Source organism: Phytophthora sojae (genome assembly GCF_000149755.1).
Source record: "Phytophthora sojae unplaced genomic scaffold PHYSOscaffold_1, whole genome shotgun sequence".
NCBI classification, from domain to species: Eukaryota; Oomycota; class Peronosporomycetes; order Peronosporales; family Peronosporaceae; genus Phytophthora; species Phytophthora sojae.
The window spans coordinates 2,858,435-2,875,779 of NW_009258115.1; the positions used below are offsets into that span (position 1 = coordinate 2,858,435).

The 17,345-nt window shown below is 58.1% G+C and overlaps 9 protein-coding genes across 9 annotated transcripts; 5 read left to right on the plus strand and 4 right to left on the minus strand.

Moving 5' to 3' along the window:
* Window positions 1-86: 86 nt before the first annotated feature.
* On the plus strand, window positions 87-3,617 carry PHYSODRAFT_321176 (hypothetical protein; the record flags this gene model as incomplete). Its single annotated transcript, XM_009516347.1, has 3 exons — window positions 87-1,007; window positions 1,089-2,423; window positions 2,499-3,617. 3 exons carry the CDS (start codon window positions 87-89, stop codon window positions 3,615-3,617), a joined length of 3,375 nt encoding a protein of 1,124 aa, XP_009514642.1.
* A 565-nt stretch (window positions 3,618-4,182) lies between these two features.
* On the minus strand, window positions 4,183-4,923 carry PHYSODRAFT_353403 (hypothetical protein; the record flags this gene model as incomplete). The annotated part of the gene is made up of 2 exons (XM_009516348.1): window positions 4,475-4,923; window positions 4,183-4,386 (listed from the first exon to the last, which is right to left on the minus strand). A coding segment is annotated over exon 2 (180 nt), but the record flags the coding sequence as incomplete, so codon positions are not given.
* Window positions 4,924-5,471: 548 nt separating this feature from the next.
* Window positions 5,472-6,344, plus strand: PHYSODRAFT_553947 (hypothetical protein; the record flags this gene model as incomplete). The annotated part of the gene is made up of 3 exons (XM_009516349.1): window positions 5,472-5,621; window positions 5,695-6,220; window positions 6,308-6,344. The coding sequence occupies exons 1-3, from the start codon at window positions 5,531-5,533 to the stop codon at window positions 6,342-6,344; spliced, it is 654 nt and encodes a 217-aa protein (XP_009514644.1). The 5' UTR covers window positions 5,472-5,530.
* Window positions 6,345-6,630: 286 nt separating this feature from the next.
* PHYSODRAFT_358269 (hypothetical protein) lies at window positions 6,631-8,220 on the minus strand (the record flags this gene model as incomplete). Its single annotated transcript, XM_009516350.1, has 6 exons — window positions 7,950-8,220; window positions 7,628-7,871; window positions 7,392-7,549; window positions 7,194-7,320; window positions 7,013-7,116; window positions 6,631-6,939 (listed from the first exon to the last, which is right to left on the minus strand). The coding sequence occupies exons 1-6, from the start codon at window positions 8,124-8,126 to the stop codon at window positions 6,631-6,633; spliced, it is 1,119 nt and encodes a 372-aa protein (XP_009514645.1). The 5' UTR covers window positions 8,127-8,220.
* Window positions 8,221-8,426: 206 nt separating this feature from the next.
* On the plus strand, window positions 8,427-10,554 carry PHYSODRAFT_472505 (hypothetical protein; the record flags this gene model as incomplete). The annotated part of the gene is made up of 5 exons (XM_009516351.1): window positions 8,427-8,658; window positions 8,848-9,150; window positions 9,225-9,481; window positions 9,555-10,168; window positions 10,251-10,554. 5 exons carry the CDS (start codon window positions 8,427-8,429, stop codon window positions 10,552-10,554), a joined length of 1,710 nt encoding a protein of 569 aa, XP_009514646.1.
* A 776-nt stretch (window positions 10,555-11,330) lies between these two features.
* PHYSODRAFT_343582 (hypothetical protein) lies at window positions 11,331-12,257 on the plus strand (the record flags this gene model as incomplete). The annotated part of the gene is made up of 1 exon (XM_009516352.1): window positions 11,331-12,257. One exon carries the CDS (start codon window positions 11,331-11,333, stop codon window positions 12,141-12,143), a length of 813 nt encoding a protein of 270 aa, XP_009514647.1. The 3' UTR covers window positions 12,144-12,257.
* A 319-nt stretch (window positions 12,258-12,576) lies between these two features.
* On the plus strand, window positions 12,577-13,251 carry PHYSODRAFT_470543 (hypothetical protein; the record flags this gene model as incomplete). Its single annotated transcript, XM_009516353.1, has 1 exon — window positions 12,577-13,251. The coding sequence occupies one exon, from the start codon at window positions 12,577-12,579 to the stop codon at window positions 13,249-13,251; it is 675 nt and encodes a 224-aa protein (XP_009514648.1).
* Window positions 13,252-13,399: 148 nt separating this feature from the next.
* On the minus strand, window positions 13,400-14,948 carry PHYSODRAFT_472086 (hypothetical protein; the record flags this gene model as incomplete). The annotated part of the gene is made up of 4 exons (XM_009516354.1): window positions 13,400-13,947; window positions 14,018-14,277; window positions 14,347-14,396; window positions 14,493-14,948. The coding sequence occupies 4 exons, from the start codon at window positions 14,946-14,948 to the stop codon at window positions 13,400-13,402; spliced, it is 1,314 nt and encodes a 437-aa protein (XP_009514649.1).
* A 361-nt stretch (window positions 14,949-15,309) lies between these two features.
* Window positions 15,310-17,097, minus strand: PHYSODRAFT_343583 (hypothetical protein; the record flags this gene model as incomplete). The annotated part of the gene is made up of 1 exon (XM_009516355.1): window positions 15,310-17,097. The coding sequence occupies one exon, from the start codon at window positions 17,095-17,097 to the stop codon at window positions 15,310-15,312; it is 1,788 nt and encodes a 595-aa protein (XP_009514650.1).
* Window positions 17,098-17,345: the final 248 nt, after the last annotated feature.

Here is a 17,345-nt window from a genome sequence, read left to right on the forward strand (position 1 = left end):
GTGTACATCACATTATCCACCTTTTCGAGTTGAAGCGGCGCGGCTGCTCCAGGCAGTGCCACACCAGAACCACCGTCGCCACCGCCATGGAGACGTCGAGCGGGGCCTTCACCGTCTCGCTGCGGTCGCTCACGTGGCAGCCCGAGGATGTCAATGCAGAGACAGCAGAGCGCCAGGTCTCGGCCTTCGTGCAGCTCGTGCTGCCGTCCGAGCAGCCTCTCGAGAGCGTCTGGTTCTCGGCGGAGGACGACAATGTGATGACCAGAAGCGTCTCCGTCTCGAAGCAGAGCAGCGGACGGAGACTACTATTGGACTACTGCCAGAGCTCGAGGGCCGTGGCGCTCACGGTTGAATCCATGCAGGAGCTAGTGCAGGCTCAGCTGCTGCTGTCGCTCCACTGCGGGACGGCCAGGGCTCGCGCCACAGATTCGCTACTGAGCAAGACGCTGGTGCCGCTGAGGACGGCGTTGCTGGGGCAGACGAAGAGACAGCAAGTAACTCTCGTTTCATCCGGGGAGACGTTCGTGCTTGACCTCGAGATTCAGTGCGACGTGGCGCTGGCGGACTTTATGCTCGGTGCGAGGGTGCTAGAGCTACAGCCGCCGTGTGTGAGGAACTTGCCTGCGGAGTGGACGTTCCCGAATTGTATGAGCAATGAAGAGGCTCTTCAGATCTGTGCGGCGGCGGACCAGAACACTGCTTGTTATGATTTTGACATCACCCTGCCACAGCTGGGAGCGAAGGATGGCGCTGCAAGTAACGCTGGAGAAGGAGCTGCATCGCCGTATCAGTTTGATGTCACGACGTTGAAAGGAGGAAAGCTCTGCTTCCAACCGTCCCTCTCGGAGAGTGATAAGGAGAAAGGAATTCATGGAGTAGCTGCGCAACCGCCCCCAAGTGGTGACGAGCAGCAAGAAGAGCGGCCGCCATCTCCTGTTTCAACGCTGTCGGGGGAGTGGAGCGTTCAGTTTCCGGGAACTACCATGCTATCAGTGCTATATTTCAAGGTAAGCATTTGGACAGCTGTGCACTCTATGGTCCGTCATTCTTACCGTTCCAGTTCAACTAACAGGTTCTTTGTCCCCTAGAGCTCCGTTGACCGCCTCACTGAATTTCTCACGGTTGATAAGCATGTGGGTGGAATTCTACGACGCAGCCCCGCGGATAACTCTAATGGGAAGGCAATCGATGCCGTCTCAGCAGAATTCCGATTGCATTTGGCCGAACTGTTGACGCCTGGTACAACGAAAATTCTCCCGAAAGCCCCACTGCGGGCCATCTCGCCTGTTTCCCGAGCATTTCTGGAACAGGAGTTAGCCGGCGCTCAAACAAACGATGACAAAAAGAAGTTTCAAAGTGCTCTAGCAGACTACGAGACAACCGTGCAACAAGCAGCAGCTCTCACTGCCGTTGCAACCTCTGTAGGTACGCACATCGAAATTGCCGCGGAGATACTCGACACAGCGCTCGTACTTCAGCCACCGCAAGATCTGGAACCTCCCTCAAAAACACTAAAGGAACTGATTCCTCCGCGTGATTTGGAAGCTGAGAGCGAAAAGAGGCGTGATATTTACGGGGACTTGCGAACGGAGATCCGCTTGGTGGTCGTCAGTCTTTTGCGTGAATATGAAGACGTCTTTCGAGCAAGTGGCGATAAAAGACAAACAGCAGAAGATTATGCAGCCGATATCTCTGCTTTGCGTGATGAGAAGAAGCAGACTCTCATTTACCGACTGAATACGCAGGGGGTATATCACTCCTTCAAAGAAGCACTGAAGAAGCGAATTGTGCCCGTTATTCGAGAGTCTTTCGCTCGTACTGAAGTCGAGCCTGACGACAATGACGAAGACAGCCAAGCGCAGCCGGACGAGAAGACGGTAGAAGAGAAGAAGAAGGAGCAGTTTGGCCAGCTCTACACGCTTCTCATGCAGGAAGTGAACGCGATTCTCCACGAAACCTTCTACTCAGACTCAAACGCACTCCTAGAGAACGCACATGCAACGGTTGAAGGGCGCCCAACATTGAAAGAGATTGCATCGGTGCTAGAAGTTTTGCGGGTCAAAACTGTGGAGAACGAGGTGAGTGGGGATTTTGAGAAGAGCGAGATGCTTCATTTGGACCGCATTGCTTACGCAGAGCAGCATGCTGGTCATGCTCAGGAGCGCCCAAAGCCTCAACATCCTGCTGATGTGGATAAGGCAAACGTATCCCAAATACTCGTGGGTGTTTGGTACGACTACGCGCGCTTTTGCATTGCGCAGGCTAAACTTGAGAAGGCGGGGTCGGCTTTGCAGCAGTGTTTGCGCCTCGATGGGCATGCAATCCAGCCTCTGATCACGCTCGTGGCTGTGCAGTGCGAGCTTCGAGACTTTGCGCGTGCAGAGGCCCTCGTGAAGAATGCTGTAGTGGAGGCGAAGGCCGGAGTTCAGAAACACCCCACACATGATTTCGAGCATGGTGCGCTTGCTCACGCTCTTCTCGCCTTCTTTTTTTCACAGTTCGAGGGGAAAGATCCGACAGGGAACTTGACAATGTTTGAACTTCTCAAGGCTCAACAGGCGCTGAAAAGCCATACTGGCGGAGGCCAACGCAGAGATATTTCTTGCGTGAGCGCAGTATGGATATTCCTGGCTGAGTACGCGCATGAGTGCAAATTGTGGGGACTCACCGAGCGTGCGTTGCAACTTGCGGATACTCATTTGAAGTCGCGTGATGTGATCGGCGGCGAGCTGCGAGTGATGAAAAGAGCCATGGAAGCTGAATTGTGCCTGCGAAGCGGTAGCGATGGAGAGGACGCAGGAAGTTCTCGTGCAATCAAGCTACTACAAGAGGCTCTAGAAATCGATGCATCTCATCCCATTGCATGGCTTACGCTCGGAAAAGTGTATCTACAACAAGACTCGCAGACCAAAACGGCGATTGAGTGTCTACAACGCGCATTGGAGCATCGTGGAGCCATGAGTGCAGAGTCATTACGACTGGGACTATACTTGCGGCTCGGTTTAGCACTTCTGCATTCCCAACAGATCGAGGTGGCTGAAACAACGTTCCTGCTGGCGTGTGATGAGTTCCGGGTGGCTTCATGTTGGCTTGGCGTAGGAATAGCTTGTCTGCGCCTCGAAAAGTGGGAACGCGCTCAGATGGCTTTGTCCGAGGCCAACAGGTTGGACCCATCAAACCCCGATGTCTGGGCATACCTCGCGCTACTTGCTCTCACAGCCCACGGGTCGGTGAGTGTTCGTGATGAAAAGGACGCCCAGCAGTTCGTCTCGCAAGCGCTACGACATAACCTCAGCAACCCCGCTCTACTCAGGGAGCTCAGTAATGCGTTCGTGGCGATCGACCGTCTAGAGAGTGCGGAAAAGCTACTGCGACGTTCACTCGCCTGCCAGGACTCGTCTCTCACAAGAAAAACGCTGGCGGATGTACTAGCCGCGCAAAATTGCGCCGAGGATGCACTTCGTCAGTACACCCAGTCACTGGATGCAGCTGAAGACGTTGGGGAACGCTGTGCTCTGTTGGAGAAATGTGCTCAGTTGCTGACCACGTTAGGTAGACCAGAGGTAGCAAACGAGTACCGAACCATGGCAAGGCAATTTCAGGCGGATGGTATCTAGCAACGATCACTTTGAGAGACGAGATGATAATGTTATTCAGCAGGATCGGGTTTTGGAAGATACTGTAGTGCCCGCTTTAATTTCTGTCTTTGCTAGGCTACTAGCTGAAGCTTCGCTGCCGAAGGAGATGCAGGAGTTGCAGTTCCTGTTTCATCTTGAGACGGTTTTCGAGCGATGATGTTGCTGAGGTAGCGGTCGATGTTAGAGAGCCCCAGCAACATTCCATCATCGGGTGTATCGAGCGAAGGGCTCATTTGGCTGTGCGCGAAGTCGATGAGACGCACGTCAGCATTGGCGGGTCCGTAGCTTTGATCTCCTTCGTAGATGAGAAGCAGAGAAGACCCCCAGCAGCGCAAACCTGTTGTTTTGGCCATTACACTTTTTAGCTGGCGTATTTTGACGAGCAGCTCTTCCAGTGCATTCCAGCGCAGCGTGAGGCCGCTCGTTAGGTACTGCACACGTATACATAGCAGTGTGGTGTTAGTGTCGTGATGGAGACTATGGAGACTGCCCCTCAATGCTCTGTGGAGTGATACGCACCGTCTCGAGTGCTGGTTCGACGTCTTCGGGCTTGAGCTGTCTTCCCCAGGTCTTGTCCCAAATTGTGTAGGTGCCGTCGCGTTCGTCGTAGATCTGCATGCCGCAGAGCCGCAGCCCAAGGGCTAGCGACGTGGTGGCGGCACATTTGGCTGTGTGGGATATCACTTTGGCGGGCGAGGCGTCCTCCCCGTGCTGACGCGTGCCCATTTTGATGTCTAGAACGCAAGGTCTACGAAAGTTTCTGGTGAGGTCGCCCAACACGAGGTAGTCCTTCGTGTTGCCACTGTCTGCACGGGTCAAAGCAACAGCACAGTCACCTTTTGCGGTCTTCTTGTTCTTCTTCGCTCGCTCTTGCTTCCAGAGTTTCGCGCTGTAGCCCCCTTCCGACGTAGGCGGCGCCAGCGGGTTGGACGCGCTGTACTTGCCCAGACGGCGCTTCTTCCCGAAGGAGCCTTTGCGGATCTTCTTGGGGGTCATCGGCTCGGTTGGGGAGAGCGGCTCTATCGGAGGCGTTGAAGAGGCCTGCGACGAGGAGGGGGAACTCGGAGACTCGCTCGGCGTCGACGTCGTGAGCTCCACCTTGACTTTCCCCAGGAACTGCGGCACGAACGGACGCAGCTGCGGGAATTGCGGAGCTAGCGCCTCGTAGAACTGGAGCTCGAGCGCGACCACCGGCTTGCACACAGAGCCCCCGCCACTGCGCAGAAACGCCGTGTGGCCTCCCGCCTACGGTAACGACAGATAGATCAGTGTCTGTGTGTATGAGTGAGACAGAAGATAGAGAAGCCGCTGGCTCACCTGATGATTGTAGAGGTAGAACCGCGTGCCGTCCAGCGCTCGCGCCACGACCTCATTGGGGCCCACCAGTTCCTCGGCGTCGGCGACGGTAGCGACGTCTCTTTTGTCCTTACCCTCCTCCTCCATCACGTAGCTGCTGCGTGTGCTCTGCGCCACCAACTTGAGCGCCTGCTCCTCCAATCTCCTAGTGGCAAGGAGAAATAAAAGGAGCTGAGAAGGAGCGGCGACATGCCGAGAGCTTTTCTTAGCTCGCCGATAAATAGATGAGGCCCGCGACGAGCTCTCCTTGGGCGCGCATTGGCGTCTGAATCTTGCTGCTGGACGTTTGCCGGACGCTTGATTCGAGTCGCAGCATTCACCTGATCTTCGCAGCTTCAACGACAAGATCGGTGTAGCCATTCCGTTCGTCTGACACGTCATTTTTTCGTCTGATGTCACTCTTTCCGTCACTGAAGCGAGGACCCATGGGCCGGCCCACGAGCCTGCGCCCATGCACCACATTATCATCCCGCGAGACAAGCTCGAAGCTCACCAAGTCCCGACGCCAAGCTAAGCGAAGCCCAGCTCCGCCCACGATGAACCTGTTCCGCCTGGTGGGCGACATGGCGCACCTGGCCAGCTTCCTGGTGCTGCTGCTCAAGCTGCTGGCCTCCCGCTCCGCGAACGGTGCGTCCCGTCCTGTCGCTATGGAGGCTGTAAGCTCGCAACTTACCTAACCGGGGCTGACTGACTGTTGCAGGCATCTCCCTCAAGACGCAGGAGCTGTTCTTCCTGGTGTTCGTGACCCGCTACGTGGACCTGTTCTTCCACTTCGTGAGCGTGTACAACACCATCATGAAGCTGCTCTTCCTGCTCTTCTCGGGCGCCATCGTGTACGTCATCCGCTTCAAGGAGCCCTTCCGCAGCACGTACGACAAGTCGCACGACGCCTTCCTGCACCTCAAGTTTGCCGTGCTGCCCTGCGCGCTGCTGGCGCTCGTGTTCAACGAGCAGTTCGAGGTCTTTGAGATCCTCTGGACCTTCTCCATCTACCTCGAGGCCGTGGCCATCATCCCGCAGCTCATCCTGCTGCAGCGCCACGGAGAGGTCGAGAACCTCACGAGCAACTACGTCGTGCTGCTCGGAGCCTACCGCGGCTGCTACGTGCTCAACTGGATCTACCGCGCGGCCACCGAGACGTCCTACCACTTCATTTGGCTCATGTTCATCGCCGGCATGGTGCAGACGGCGCTCTACGTCGACTTCTTCTACTACTACGCGATCAGGTGCGACCGCTCTCCCTAACTCTACAGCTGCTGTTGTCCAATATTGCACATTTTGCTAACCATTCTACTCCATTCGTTATTTTCCAGCAAATACCACGGCAAGAAGATGACGCTGCCCTCTTAAATAGCTATTGCTGTAGCGGAGTGAAGAAAGGAGGAGCAGAAGACTACAGTGAAGACCGCGCGCTTCGGAGCTGTGCTCTAGTTGAAGTCAAGTTTCTGCCACTCGGCAGGGCTCTCGCAGCGCGTTTGAGAGATTAGTAAAAGAAACACGCAAAGGCAACAGAGGAGAGTGCGTTGCTTTTTTTCGAGTGTTCTCGCTGTTGTATTTGAGCTTTCGTTTGTTTGGTTGCTGTGTGCCTCTGCTTTTCGTCGTCTGTCGGCAAAAAGAGTACTACAGTAGCAGCAGCCTAACCTTCCAGAAAGCTGAAGTCGCAGTGCTTGGAGACGTGGTCCGCTGCCATATCTATCCGATCCACGTCCTCACGGCGGATCTTGGCCGTGAACTGGGCGATACGCGCCGTGATCGTGTAGCTGTCTGCCTTGTCGGGTGAGACGTAGATGCACGGGATGTTGTCCGCGTCGAGACGCTGCGCGAGCTCAGCGCTTGGCGGGTTCCAACCAGTGAGAATGAGGCCGGACCTCAGATTCTCGCCGTGAGAGGTGGACGCCTCCTGGTTGCCGATGATCGCGTCGATCACATCCTTGCGGCCGCTATGCTGTAGACACACGCCAACCCGCGTTAGTATCACGTAAATATGCAAGCGCAGATCCACCCGCGCATTCCGTTACCGTGATGACGAGTTGGTTCGGAATAGCCTTGAAGCGGTTGTTATCGTCCACTGGGGCCAGTGCTAGCCTGGTGCTGCTGAAATAGCGCAGACTGGCATCTTTGCCTACAGTTTGAAACGAGATGAAAGATACGCTGCTAGTCAGCATATGTGGATTTCGACCGAGGATCGAAGGCACTTACCGGACACTAGCTCCGACTTGAGCAACTTAGCGTAATCCGCCATGGTCGGGCAAGACAGGTCTTTCAGATCCGGGATGCAACCAACGAGTGGAACGTCCCAACGCTTAAGTGCTCGCGCGTAGTAGTCCTACGACAACAAGACCCAGTAAGTAATATTCGCACTGCAATCGCAGCCCGAATTTCCATGCGCAAGCGCACCTTGATCATGTCCATCTTCGTCGGGTTGACCTTGTTGAGGATCACACCCCGTAGCCGGACGTTGTTCTGCTTGAGCATCTCTCGGTTCATCGCCAGCTGATCGAACGACGAGCCGAGCCCGCCCAGCGCGACACAAACAGCGTCCAGCTTGAGCTCCGCTGCCAGCAGCAAGCACCAACAAGCGTCCATCAGCACCATGCTACGCCGCCCAAGCACAACCTTCAACTAAACCGTACCTGCAACTTGAGCGTTGTTGAGCTCGCAGATGGAGCCCACGCCCGTGTGTCCAGTGCCCTCACAGATGAGGAAGTCGCTCTGGTCGTACAGGCGCTGGTGCGCGGCCTTGATGGAGTCCATGAGCTGCTGCGACGTGACCTTCCCGTCGACGAAGTCGCGCGTGAAGCCGTCAGGGAAGATGACGGGCGACATGTCCTTGTAGTCCTGCACCAGGCCAAAGTGCTCCTTGAACAGGAACGCGTCCTGCAGCACGACAGTCACCAGTCAGTCGGATACTACACCGTGCATCATCACACAGAGCATTGAAGCTGCCGCCCGCACCTTGTCCACACGCAGCCCGCCTCCCACGGCGACGTGTTGCTGGCCCACGGGCTTGCAGTAGGCCACCTGCTTGCCAGAGCCCTGGAACTTGGCCTGCAGCGTCTTGACGAGCCCCAGACTGAGCGTCGTCTTGCCCACGTGCTGGCCCGTCGACAGGATGAGCAGGTGCTTGGTCATGCTACTACGGATACTGCTGCTGGGAATGACGCTGCGGGTTCCGGAATGGGGCTGTGCACGTCGAGAAATAGCGAGCGCCGCGCTGCTCGGCTCGGCGTCGGCTCCGGCGTTTCAAGTGATGATGCGGCGTTGAAGCTGAGCTCAGGATGAAAGTTGCGCTTTCCTGTGTGCCGATTGGCTGAACATCCGCAGACATATGCTCAGCCAATCGGCGCGCGGTAAAACGCAACTTTTGCTGATCAAATTCAAATTTTGGACGCCATAGACGCACAGGTGCAACTTCTAGCGGCGACCACGGCCATGGACGAGCTCCTCGTGTGCTTCGTGTGCTCGATGGACATGGCGCCCTGGAGCGTGGCCGACCGCGAGACGCACCTGAACGCGTGTCTGGACGCGAGCGCGGCCCAGCGCGTCGACTGCCCCACGTGCGGCCAGGAGCTCTCGGATTGCGACGAGCGCGCGCGCTCGCAGCACGTGAACCGCTGCCTGGACAGGGCGGAGGCGGCGGCTGCAGGCGGCGACGCTCCAAGCAGTGGACAGCAGCTGGAGGAGGAATTGACAGTGGCGGCAGAAGTTGTGGTGGCGGCTGTGCAGGAAGAGAGCGTCCGTGAGCAGGAGGAGGAAGACGACGAGGAGATGCAGACGCAGGTGGCAGAGCTGACGCAGGTGCAGGAGGCGGAGCTGGAGGAGAAGGTCGAGGCTGAAGATGAAGAGGACGAAGTTGGTGCTGAGGACGACGATGATGCTGATGCGGACGACTACGACAGCGAGAGCGAGTGCGGCTACGTGTGCAAGATCTGCGGCGCCGACATGTCGGAGATCGACCTGATGCGGCGCATCCGTCACGTGAAGCAGTGCGGCCAGAAGTTCGGCGTGCGGCCCGGAGACATGGGGGAGGTGGAGCAGGCGGATACGATCGTTGCGAGGCTGGAGAAGAAGACGGAGGAGGAGGACAAGAGCGCGCCGAATGCGTTCGCCATCATGATGCAGTCGGGGAAAGCGCCGGCGCCGGCTGCTACAATTGGTAAGTTCGGCTCACTGGAAGTTGTGTCTTAATCCCAGGCTGACCCCGATCTATCTCGGCTTGATGGAATTCAGAGCGATCAAATGTCTTCGATGTTCTGATGCGCGGCTCTAAGACGGAAGCTGTGCTCAACGCTAGGAAGCGGCCGGTGCCGTTCAAATTCACTCGCAAGGCCGTTCAACGACGGCGTCTGCTTTATCCCGAGTTCAAGTGCATCCGAGGCACAAACCCGCCGTTCATTGTGGATGGATTCCAATACGCTTGCAAGCAAAACTCGAGCATTTATTTCCTGACGCACTTCCACTCGGATCACTATGGAGGGCTCGACAAGGTGAGTTCGCTCACGGCCTTGAGTTGTTCATAGGGTTTCACGCTAAAGTTGCTGCATGACTTTCGTTAAACAGCACTTCGACTGCGGCATCATCTACTGCAACGAAATAACGGCAAAGCTGGTCGTCCAAGAGCTCGGAGTGCTGAGTAAATACGTCCATCCAGTGGGGATGAACACGCCTGTGCTGGTCGGAGACGTGCAAGTGACCTTCATGGACGCCAACCATTGCCCTGGCTCAGCGATCATCCTCTTCCGCCTGAAGGACGGAAAAACTTATCTGCACACTGGCGATTTCCGATTCCATAGGAAAATGTTGGACTACCACGCGCTTCAGCCGCACATCGCGACCGGAGATGAAAAGATTGATCACAACGGAAAGATCGTCGGCCTTAGTCGTCTCGATGGGGTGTATCTGGATACCACCTACTGCGACCCGAAGTACACTTTTCCAACCCAGCAAGTTGCGGTCAATCATGCTCTCGAGCTCATGGACAAGCACTTCAAGCAGGAGAAGGTGCTCTACCTCTTTGGGTCGTACACGATTGGCAAAGAGCGGCTGTTCATGGAGGTTGCGCGCAAGTTCCAGAAGAAAGTGTGCGTGTCCAAGGCGAAGCTGAAAATCATTGAAACGTTCGGTTGGCCCGCCAAAGATATGCAGCTTCTGACCACTGAGCCCGGCGCCACCAAGTACGAACAAGTGTTTTGGTTGTCAACTGATGTTTTGGTCGTATCTAACGCGCATGTGTTATTGTTGTGTTTACGATAACAGCCTACACGTCGTTCGGATGCAGGACCTTCAGATGGACAACTTAACCGTTCTGCTGGCGAAGCACCGGCTTCGATTTCGGCGTATCGTAGCGTTTCGCCCCACTGGATGGACCTTCAGCAGCAAGAATCCGCGATCGATTTCGACTTGCTGCACGGACCCATCGGGCAAGATCCATGTCTATGGCATCCCGTACAGCGAGCACTCGAGTTTCGCCGAGCTCTGCGACTTTGTCCAGGTGGTGAACCCGCACGCCATTATCCCGACGGTGCGTCAACTCGTTATAGCCTTCGAATCACTCTGCTAACACGACCTCGTCTTTCTTGCAGGTGAACTGCAGCAACAAGCGGCAAGCCACCAACCAGGTGAGTGCCTTGCGCCAGGTCGCATTCCACAACATCTCGGCGCTGTTCAAGCAGCAGCAGAAGGAAATCAAGCAGCAGCTGAAAGACCTCAAGCAAGAGCAGAAACAAACTCGCGAAGCTCTCAAGGCCCAGGACGCCGCCCATACCGACAGCACCGAGAGCCACGAAGATGCGTATTCAACCCGCTGCGAGCAGGAACTGCACGCAAGTGCGCCCCACAGTGTTGTTGACTCAGTGCAGTAGCTGCAACGGCGTGTATTTGTAGACTCCGCATTGTAGACAAACAAAGTATCTTACACTGAAGCGATAAACGTATTACAAGTATTCAGTATTCATCAAAGTGCTGTTTCCAACAAAAGCCGTACATTTACCACCGCATGAATCCTTGTTAATACTGCCAGTGAGTCTCGATCGCATTGATTCTTCAATGTCAGCACGAGTAATGCAGTGACAGTCGGTCCGTCACTATCCAAGTTCTTCTCGTTCCTTCAAACTCGAACATTATTTTTTCCATGGCCAAGTTCTCGAGCGCTTGTCACACCAATTGATTCTCGACCAGCACAAGCCTCTTGTGCTGGTCGAGAAAGACGGGTTGTGGAAAGATTGAAGCTCCGCCCGCGAGCTCCGCCAAACCCCGAGAGCTCCTCACTTTTGGATTTCCTTCCTCCCGAGCAAGTCAGTCGCCTGTACCTGCCCACCGCCAACACCAACACCAACCATGACTTCGTCTGTCCGCCGCCTAGTGGCAATGTTCGAGTCCCCCGTCGCCGCCCGCACCACGACACGCGCCCCCGAAGCGATCAGCCGAACGAGAGTCGCAGCTCTCGTCCACTTTTACGGAGCGTCGTCCACCATCGCGTCCACTGCCATCGAAGCGATCGATGCAGTGCGGTTCGCCGCCTTTCCCAACCCGCATGACCCAGCGGCGGCGGCAGTGGAGCCCATCGACCCGCGCTGGTCCATTCAAGTGATCGACTCGGCGAGGTTCGCCGAGTTCGGCTACCCGCACGCAGTTGTGACGGACCCCACGCCAGCAAGCGCCTCCCCAAGCTCCACCACCACCACGCCTGCCAGTGCCCCACCTGCTAATGCCGGAGCTGACGCTGCTGCCGATGAGTGCAACTTCATCAACGACGAACCGGAGGCAGCTATCCACGAGCCCGAACAGACTCAACCAGCCCAATCTGCCGTCGCTGCTGGCGAAGAAGAGCTCCACGCCCCAGATCTCGACGATACCAAGAAGGCCTTTGCTGCGGAGCCCGTGAAACTACATGTAGAGGTAGAGCAGATCGTGCCGCCCAACGAGCCCGGCAAGAACGACCGCGACCCACGCGCTGTCCCTGGCAAGCTACCCTGCATCACACCGCGCACGTGCCTGCCAATTTACGCTGCAGCGCCGCGAAGTCAAGGCATCAAGTCTCGCCTGTTTGATTTCGAGCGCAACCCAGCCTTCAACCGGCAACGTATGCTGGCAAAGCAACGACGCGCCGCAGCAGCAGCACCGTCCAAGACACCGATCTGGAAGCTGTGAGCGCTTCCCCTGATCAGCTTCGCGTCCAAACTTCATAGATTGTAGTTCATGTAGTTCATGTAGTCCATGTAGTATCGTAGTCCAATCCCAGTTCGTAGCCAACACACCTTGATCAATAGACTCGAGAATCGATGATCATTTCCTGTCCTCAATGTCAACGACACGCACTGCTCCATCTCTTCATCACTCCGTCCATGTCCATGCTGGCAGAGCAGCGTAGCTGCACGCTTCCAGGATTCATCATCTTGTAAGTAGTCTCCCCGACGTATCCAACCCCTTCCCGATGCCTCCAGCACGTTGAGCTCAACCGCGTGGCGTCCTAGACGCTCGAGCAGGCCTCAGTCAAGAGCTCTTTGACGGTTCCTGGCGGAAGAATCCCAAATAGACGCAAACTCGCCCAAAGCGTCGCACTCGAATTCGCTCCAAGACCAAGATGGCGTCTCGAGGTCGCGCGGCCGACAGCCAAGTGCTCTCGCTGGACTCCAATGAGCCAGGACGACCGCCTTCGAGCGCGGGTTCCTCGCGCCCCAACACGTCCGGTGGGCGGTCCAAGAAGCCCAAGCTCAGCGAGTTCCGCCAGTACCTGGAGAAGGAGGAGCTGCCGCTGCTCATCGAGACGCGCCACGGCGTGCGCCGCGTGACGTGGACGGCCAGCCTGAAGCAGATCGACTTCGCGCACTTCCTGCCCATCTGCCTCAGCGGCCTGCAGGAGAAGCTCGAGCCGTACCCGTCGTTCGCCTTCGACGCCGCCGTGGGGCTGCTCGAGAGCGGCCGGCGCGACACGCGCGTGCTCAAGGCGCTGCCACAGGTGGTCCAGCAGCTCAAGAGCGCCCTCAGCACGCGCGAGAAGGCCGTGGTGCATCGTGTGCTGCTGGTGCTGCAGCAGTTGGTGGTCTGCGAAGGCGTCGGCTCGGCGCTGGCCGACTACTACCGGTCCCTGCTGCCGCTGTGCAACATCCTGCAGGACAAGCACCTCGGCACGGGGGACAGCGCCACCAAGGAGCTCGTGGCCGAGGCGCTCGAGACCATGGAGGCCTACGGCAGGGACGACGCGCACTTGGTGATCCAGCAGTATGTCCCAGCGTTCCAGAGCTGCTGCGGCGCGTGAAACAAATGCAGTAGCAAGACTACAGAGCTCGGAACTCTATGCACAAGAATCGTATTGCAGGCGCTTCAGGCTCTCACCTTCCTCACCAAATACACTCTGCATCTCCCACCCAACTCGCTGTTTATCTACAGAGCGCGTGTGGCTTGGCTTAAATGCGGGAGCGCGGGTGGCGGTAGTCGCGCATCTCCTTCGGCAGCGACGTCGAGACCAGGTCCTCGAGGCTGTGGATGCCGTACTTGTTGGGCGCGCCCGTGCGCCAGAGCTCGCGGGCGTTCAGCTGGCCGTCCGGGTTGAGGAACTCCACGCCCATGTACTGCTGGTGCCAGCGGATCATGAAGTCGATGCGCGGCGTCGGGAAGTTGCCCAGCATCTCGGCCATGTTCTTGAGGATGCACAGGCCGTACGGGATGTCTTCCCAGAACAGACGCGAGTTGAGCGCGGGCTGGAACTGGCCCTTGGACACCTCCGTCAGCGGCGTCGCGCAGCCGGCGTAGCCCAGGTTTGTGCGGAAGATCTGCAGCAGCGACGAGCGGTCGGACACGTCCTTGCCGTAGTGCTTGACGACGCGGTCGCCCATGGGCAGCACGTCCGACAGGTCCAGGGCGGGGAAGCGCTGCAGCAGCGCGTACTTGACCTGCTGCAGCTCGTTGTCCAGCATCGTCAGCTGCTCCGCGGAGAACTCGTCAAAGTCGGCGTCTGTAGCAAACAAGGCAACAATGTTATGAGCCACCAATACCAAATAGGCTCTTTGTGCTGCTAGACGTACACAGCGTGAGGCCCTCGCGCTTCTTGAGCTCCTCGTGCGTGTAGGTGCGCTTGCCGTCCCAGTCGCGGAAGATGGCGTAGTAGCGCGCCGGGTGGATGATCTGGTTGGACGGCGTGAGCGTCAGGTTGAGGAAGTTGGCCACCGTCTTGCACGGGATGTCGAAGAGCGTCTGCATGAGCGACGCCGCCTCCTCCTTGCACTCCACCGGGTAGCACGCCACGTACAGGCACTGCTTGGGGCCGATGATGCGGCACTTGTGGCTGTCCAAAAGTGCAGAGGTCCAGCGTCAGTACAAGGATCACCTTTCCAGCAGCAGCACTTCGGCTCACCCGTATTCCGTGGCCTTGCAGATCCACGGGATGTTCTGCAGACCGAAGAGCTGTAGAGGCAGACAACAGGCAAGTCCAGTAACCAGAGGTCAGTCGTCAGTCCACAGCTCATTATGATACATCGTCGAGCAGCAGCCTCTACGCACCAGGTCCACGTTGGCGAACTTCTCCTCTCCGAGCGCCTTCTTGGCGGCCCAGTCGAAGCCGCCCTGCGCGAAGAGCGCGCCCAGCTTGACCCCCTTCTTGAGGTAGGGCGACACGTGCTCCAGGATGGCCGGGTGCGCGTTGGCCGGGGCCGCCACGATCACCACGTCGGACTGCGGGATCACGTGCTTGGCGTGCTTGGACACGAGGCTCAGGCGGCCCGTCATGACGCCCTTGGACTCCCAGCTGCTGCCGGCCGTGCTCAGCTCCAGCGTCTGCGCCCAGCGCTCGGGCTGGCGCGTAAGCACCTGCACGCGCACGCCGTTGGACGCCAGGTAGGCGGCCGCCACGTGCGCGCCGTTGCCGCCGCCGCAGATGGTGACGACGCCCACGCCCGCGGCGGTGGAGGGGACGCGCTGCTTGAGCTCGGCGCGCGCGGTGGCCACGGAGAGGGTCATAGGAAGGGGTGGAGGGGAGCGCTCTGGTGCTTGGATGTGAAGATCGAATGACGTTTCTACCGGCGCGAGGGACCGGAACGACCTCTATATCGCGTTAGATGTGAAAAATTAGTAGATACGCAGAAATAATAGCAGTGCTGTACTGCATTAGCGAATCATATATGTATACTGTAGCATTAAACGCTGTATCTGGACCATTAGTGATGTTGAGGTTATAGAGGGTGATCATGGCTTTGTCCGTCTGTTAAAGCTGATAGTTGGAGGAGTGTGGGACGACACCATGCGAAGAGGCAAGAACTCAGGTTGCTTGGTCTACATGGACATTTTGCTATTGTCTTCCACTATCGAGGTCGTCTCCCAGCTAGTGGAGCAGCACCGAGGCCTGCTGGTGCGTCTCGGCTGTCACGCGGATGGCGAACAGCTCGTTGAGCTCGTCCTTGCTAAAGGCGAACGCCACGGCCTTGTCGATCTGCTCGATGGCGCGCGAGTACTCCTGCATCGCCATGTACACCTGCGCCAGGTGGCAGTACGCGAACTTGGAGCGCGGGCACATCTCCACGGCCTTCTCGAACAGCGCCAGCGCCTGGTGGCCGTACTCCGTGCCCTTCTGCACCAGCAGGTTGCCCTGGTTGATGTAGGCCATCGGGTACGACGGGTCCAGCTCGATCGCCTTCTCGAACATCTCCTCCACGGTCTTCAGGTCCACGGCGCTGCCCGGGGTCTGCAGCATCTGCATGTACGTCTCGCCGAGGTAGTTGTAGATCTCCGGCACGTCCGGCGTGATGCGCGCCGCCGACGTGAGGTACTCCACGGCGCCCTGGAAGTTGCCGTTGCGCGCGTGGGTCACGCCAAGCTGAATGTAGGCCATGGCGAAGTCGGGCGCAATGGTGATGCACCTCTCGAGGTCGCTGAGCGCAGCGGCCATCGACGACTCGTTGCTCGTTCCGTCCGGCGACACGTCGATCGAGTGGAGCTGGCCGCGGTGGAAGTACGCCGTGGAGCACTCCGCCTTCTCGGCGAGCGCCTTGTCGAACCACTCCAGCGCCTTCTTCAGGTCCTTTTGGTCGAAGCACAGGCCGCCCATGCGGATCTTGGCAAAGATCGAGTGCGGCTTGGCAGCGAGAGCCTCCTCGAACGACTTGCGAGCGAGCTCGAACTCGCCGCGCAGGTGGTGGTACGTTCCGTTCTCGATCTGGGCCGTGTAGTACGCCTCCTCGTCGGGATTGACAAGCTGGCACGCAGCCTCCAGGTCCTTGGCGGCCAGGTCGTACTCCTTCTCCTTCTTGAGCGCCAGTCCGCGCTTGGTCAGCAGCAGACCGCGCTGCTGCCGGGTGTCATCTCCGGCCTCGAGGGCCTCCAGCTCCGTCGTGTACTCCTCCGAGGTCTTCTGCGCCACAATGTCGTTCTCGTCGTCGCTCGGGTGGAACGAGGAGTAGTACGACGTGACGAAGAACTGGTCGGGCAGGTAGCGCTTGGGGTTCTGCTTGTTCTGCTGGGCGTCCTCGATCTCCTTGACGGTGATGTCGCTGTGGATGCGGCTGATCTCCTGGGCTAGGTTCTCGTCCACCTGCTCCTGCTTCTCCTCCGAGATGACCAGCAGACAGACGTAGTCCACGAGCGACCCGCGCAGGTCGCCCGCGTTGGCTCGGGCCTTGGCGCGGCGCAGGTAGGGCTTGGGGTGCCTCTTGTCCAGCTTCAGCGCCTCGGTGCAGTCCGAGATGACGTGGTCAAAGTCCTGCAGCTTCTCGTAGGCCGCGGCGCGGTTCGAGTACATGACCTTGAGGTTGCGGGCGTCCAGCGGCTGCTGCTGCTCGCACTTGGAGATGGCCACGGAGTAGAGCTCCACGGCGCCGTCGTAGTCCCCAGCCTTGTACATCTTGGTGGCCAGCGTGGCCTCCTGCTCGCCGACGTTGGCCGCGGGCGCGGGCTTGGGGGCGGGGGTCTCGCTCGCCTTCTTCTCCTGCTCCTGCTGCTTGGGCTGCTGCTGCTGCGCGGCGGCGGGCTGCGCCTTGGGGGCGGCCGCCTGCGGCTGCTTCACATCCTCGACCTGCTTGTGCTGGCGCTTGCGGAAGATGCCGAAGGCCACGAACGCGCTGATGGTGGCCAGCGACGCCAGCACCGCCAACTGCAGGAACGCGCGCTGCTCCATGGCCGCACGTACGATCCAGATACAAAAGTCAAATAAGCCGAGGGTAATCGAGAAAAGGGGAGTTAGAAACGTTTCTAATGGAGGACATCGTCGTCACACGAGTGGAGCTCCAAGCAAGCGGTTGTGTGTTTGAGAGCAAGGTTCAGGTCGGCGCTCACAACGCAACGCCACTATCGGAAGAATTACGCTCGCGTCGAAAGGCGAGCGTGCGTCAGCCGCGACCACACCAACGGAATGGCCAGGCTGTA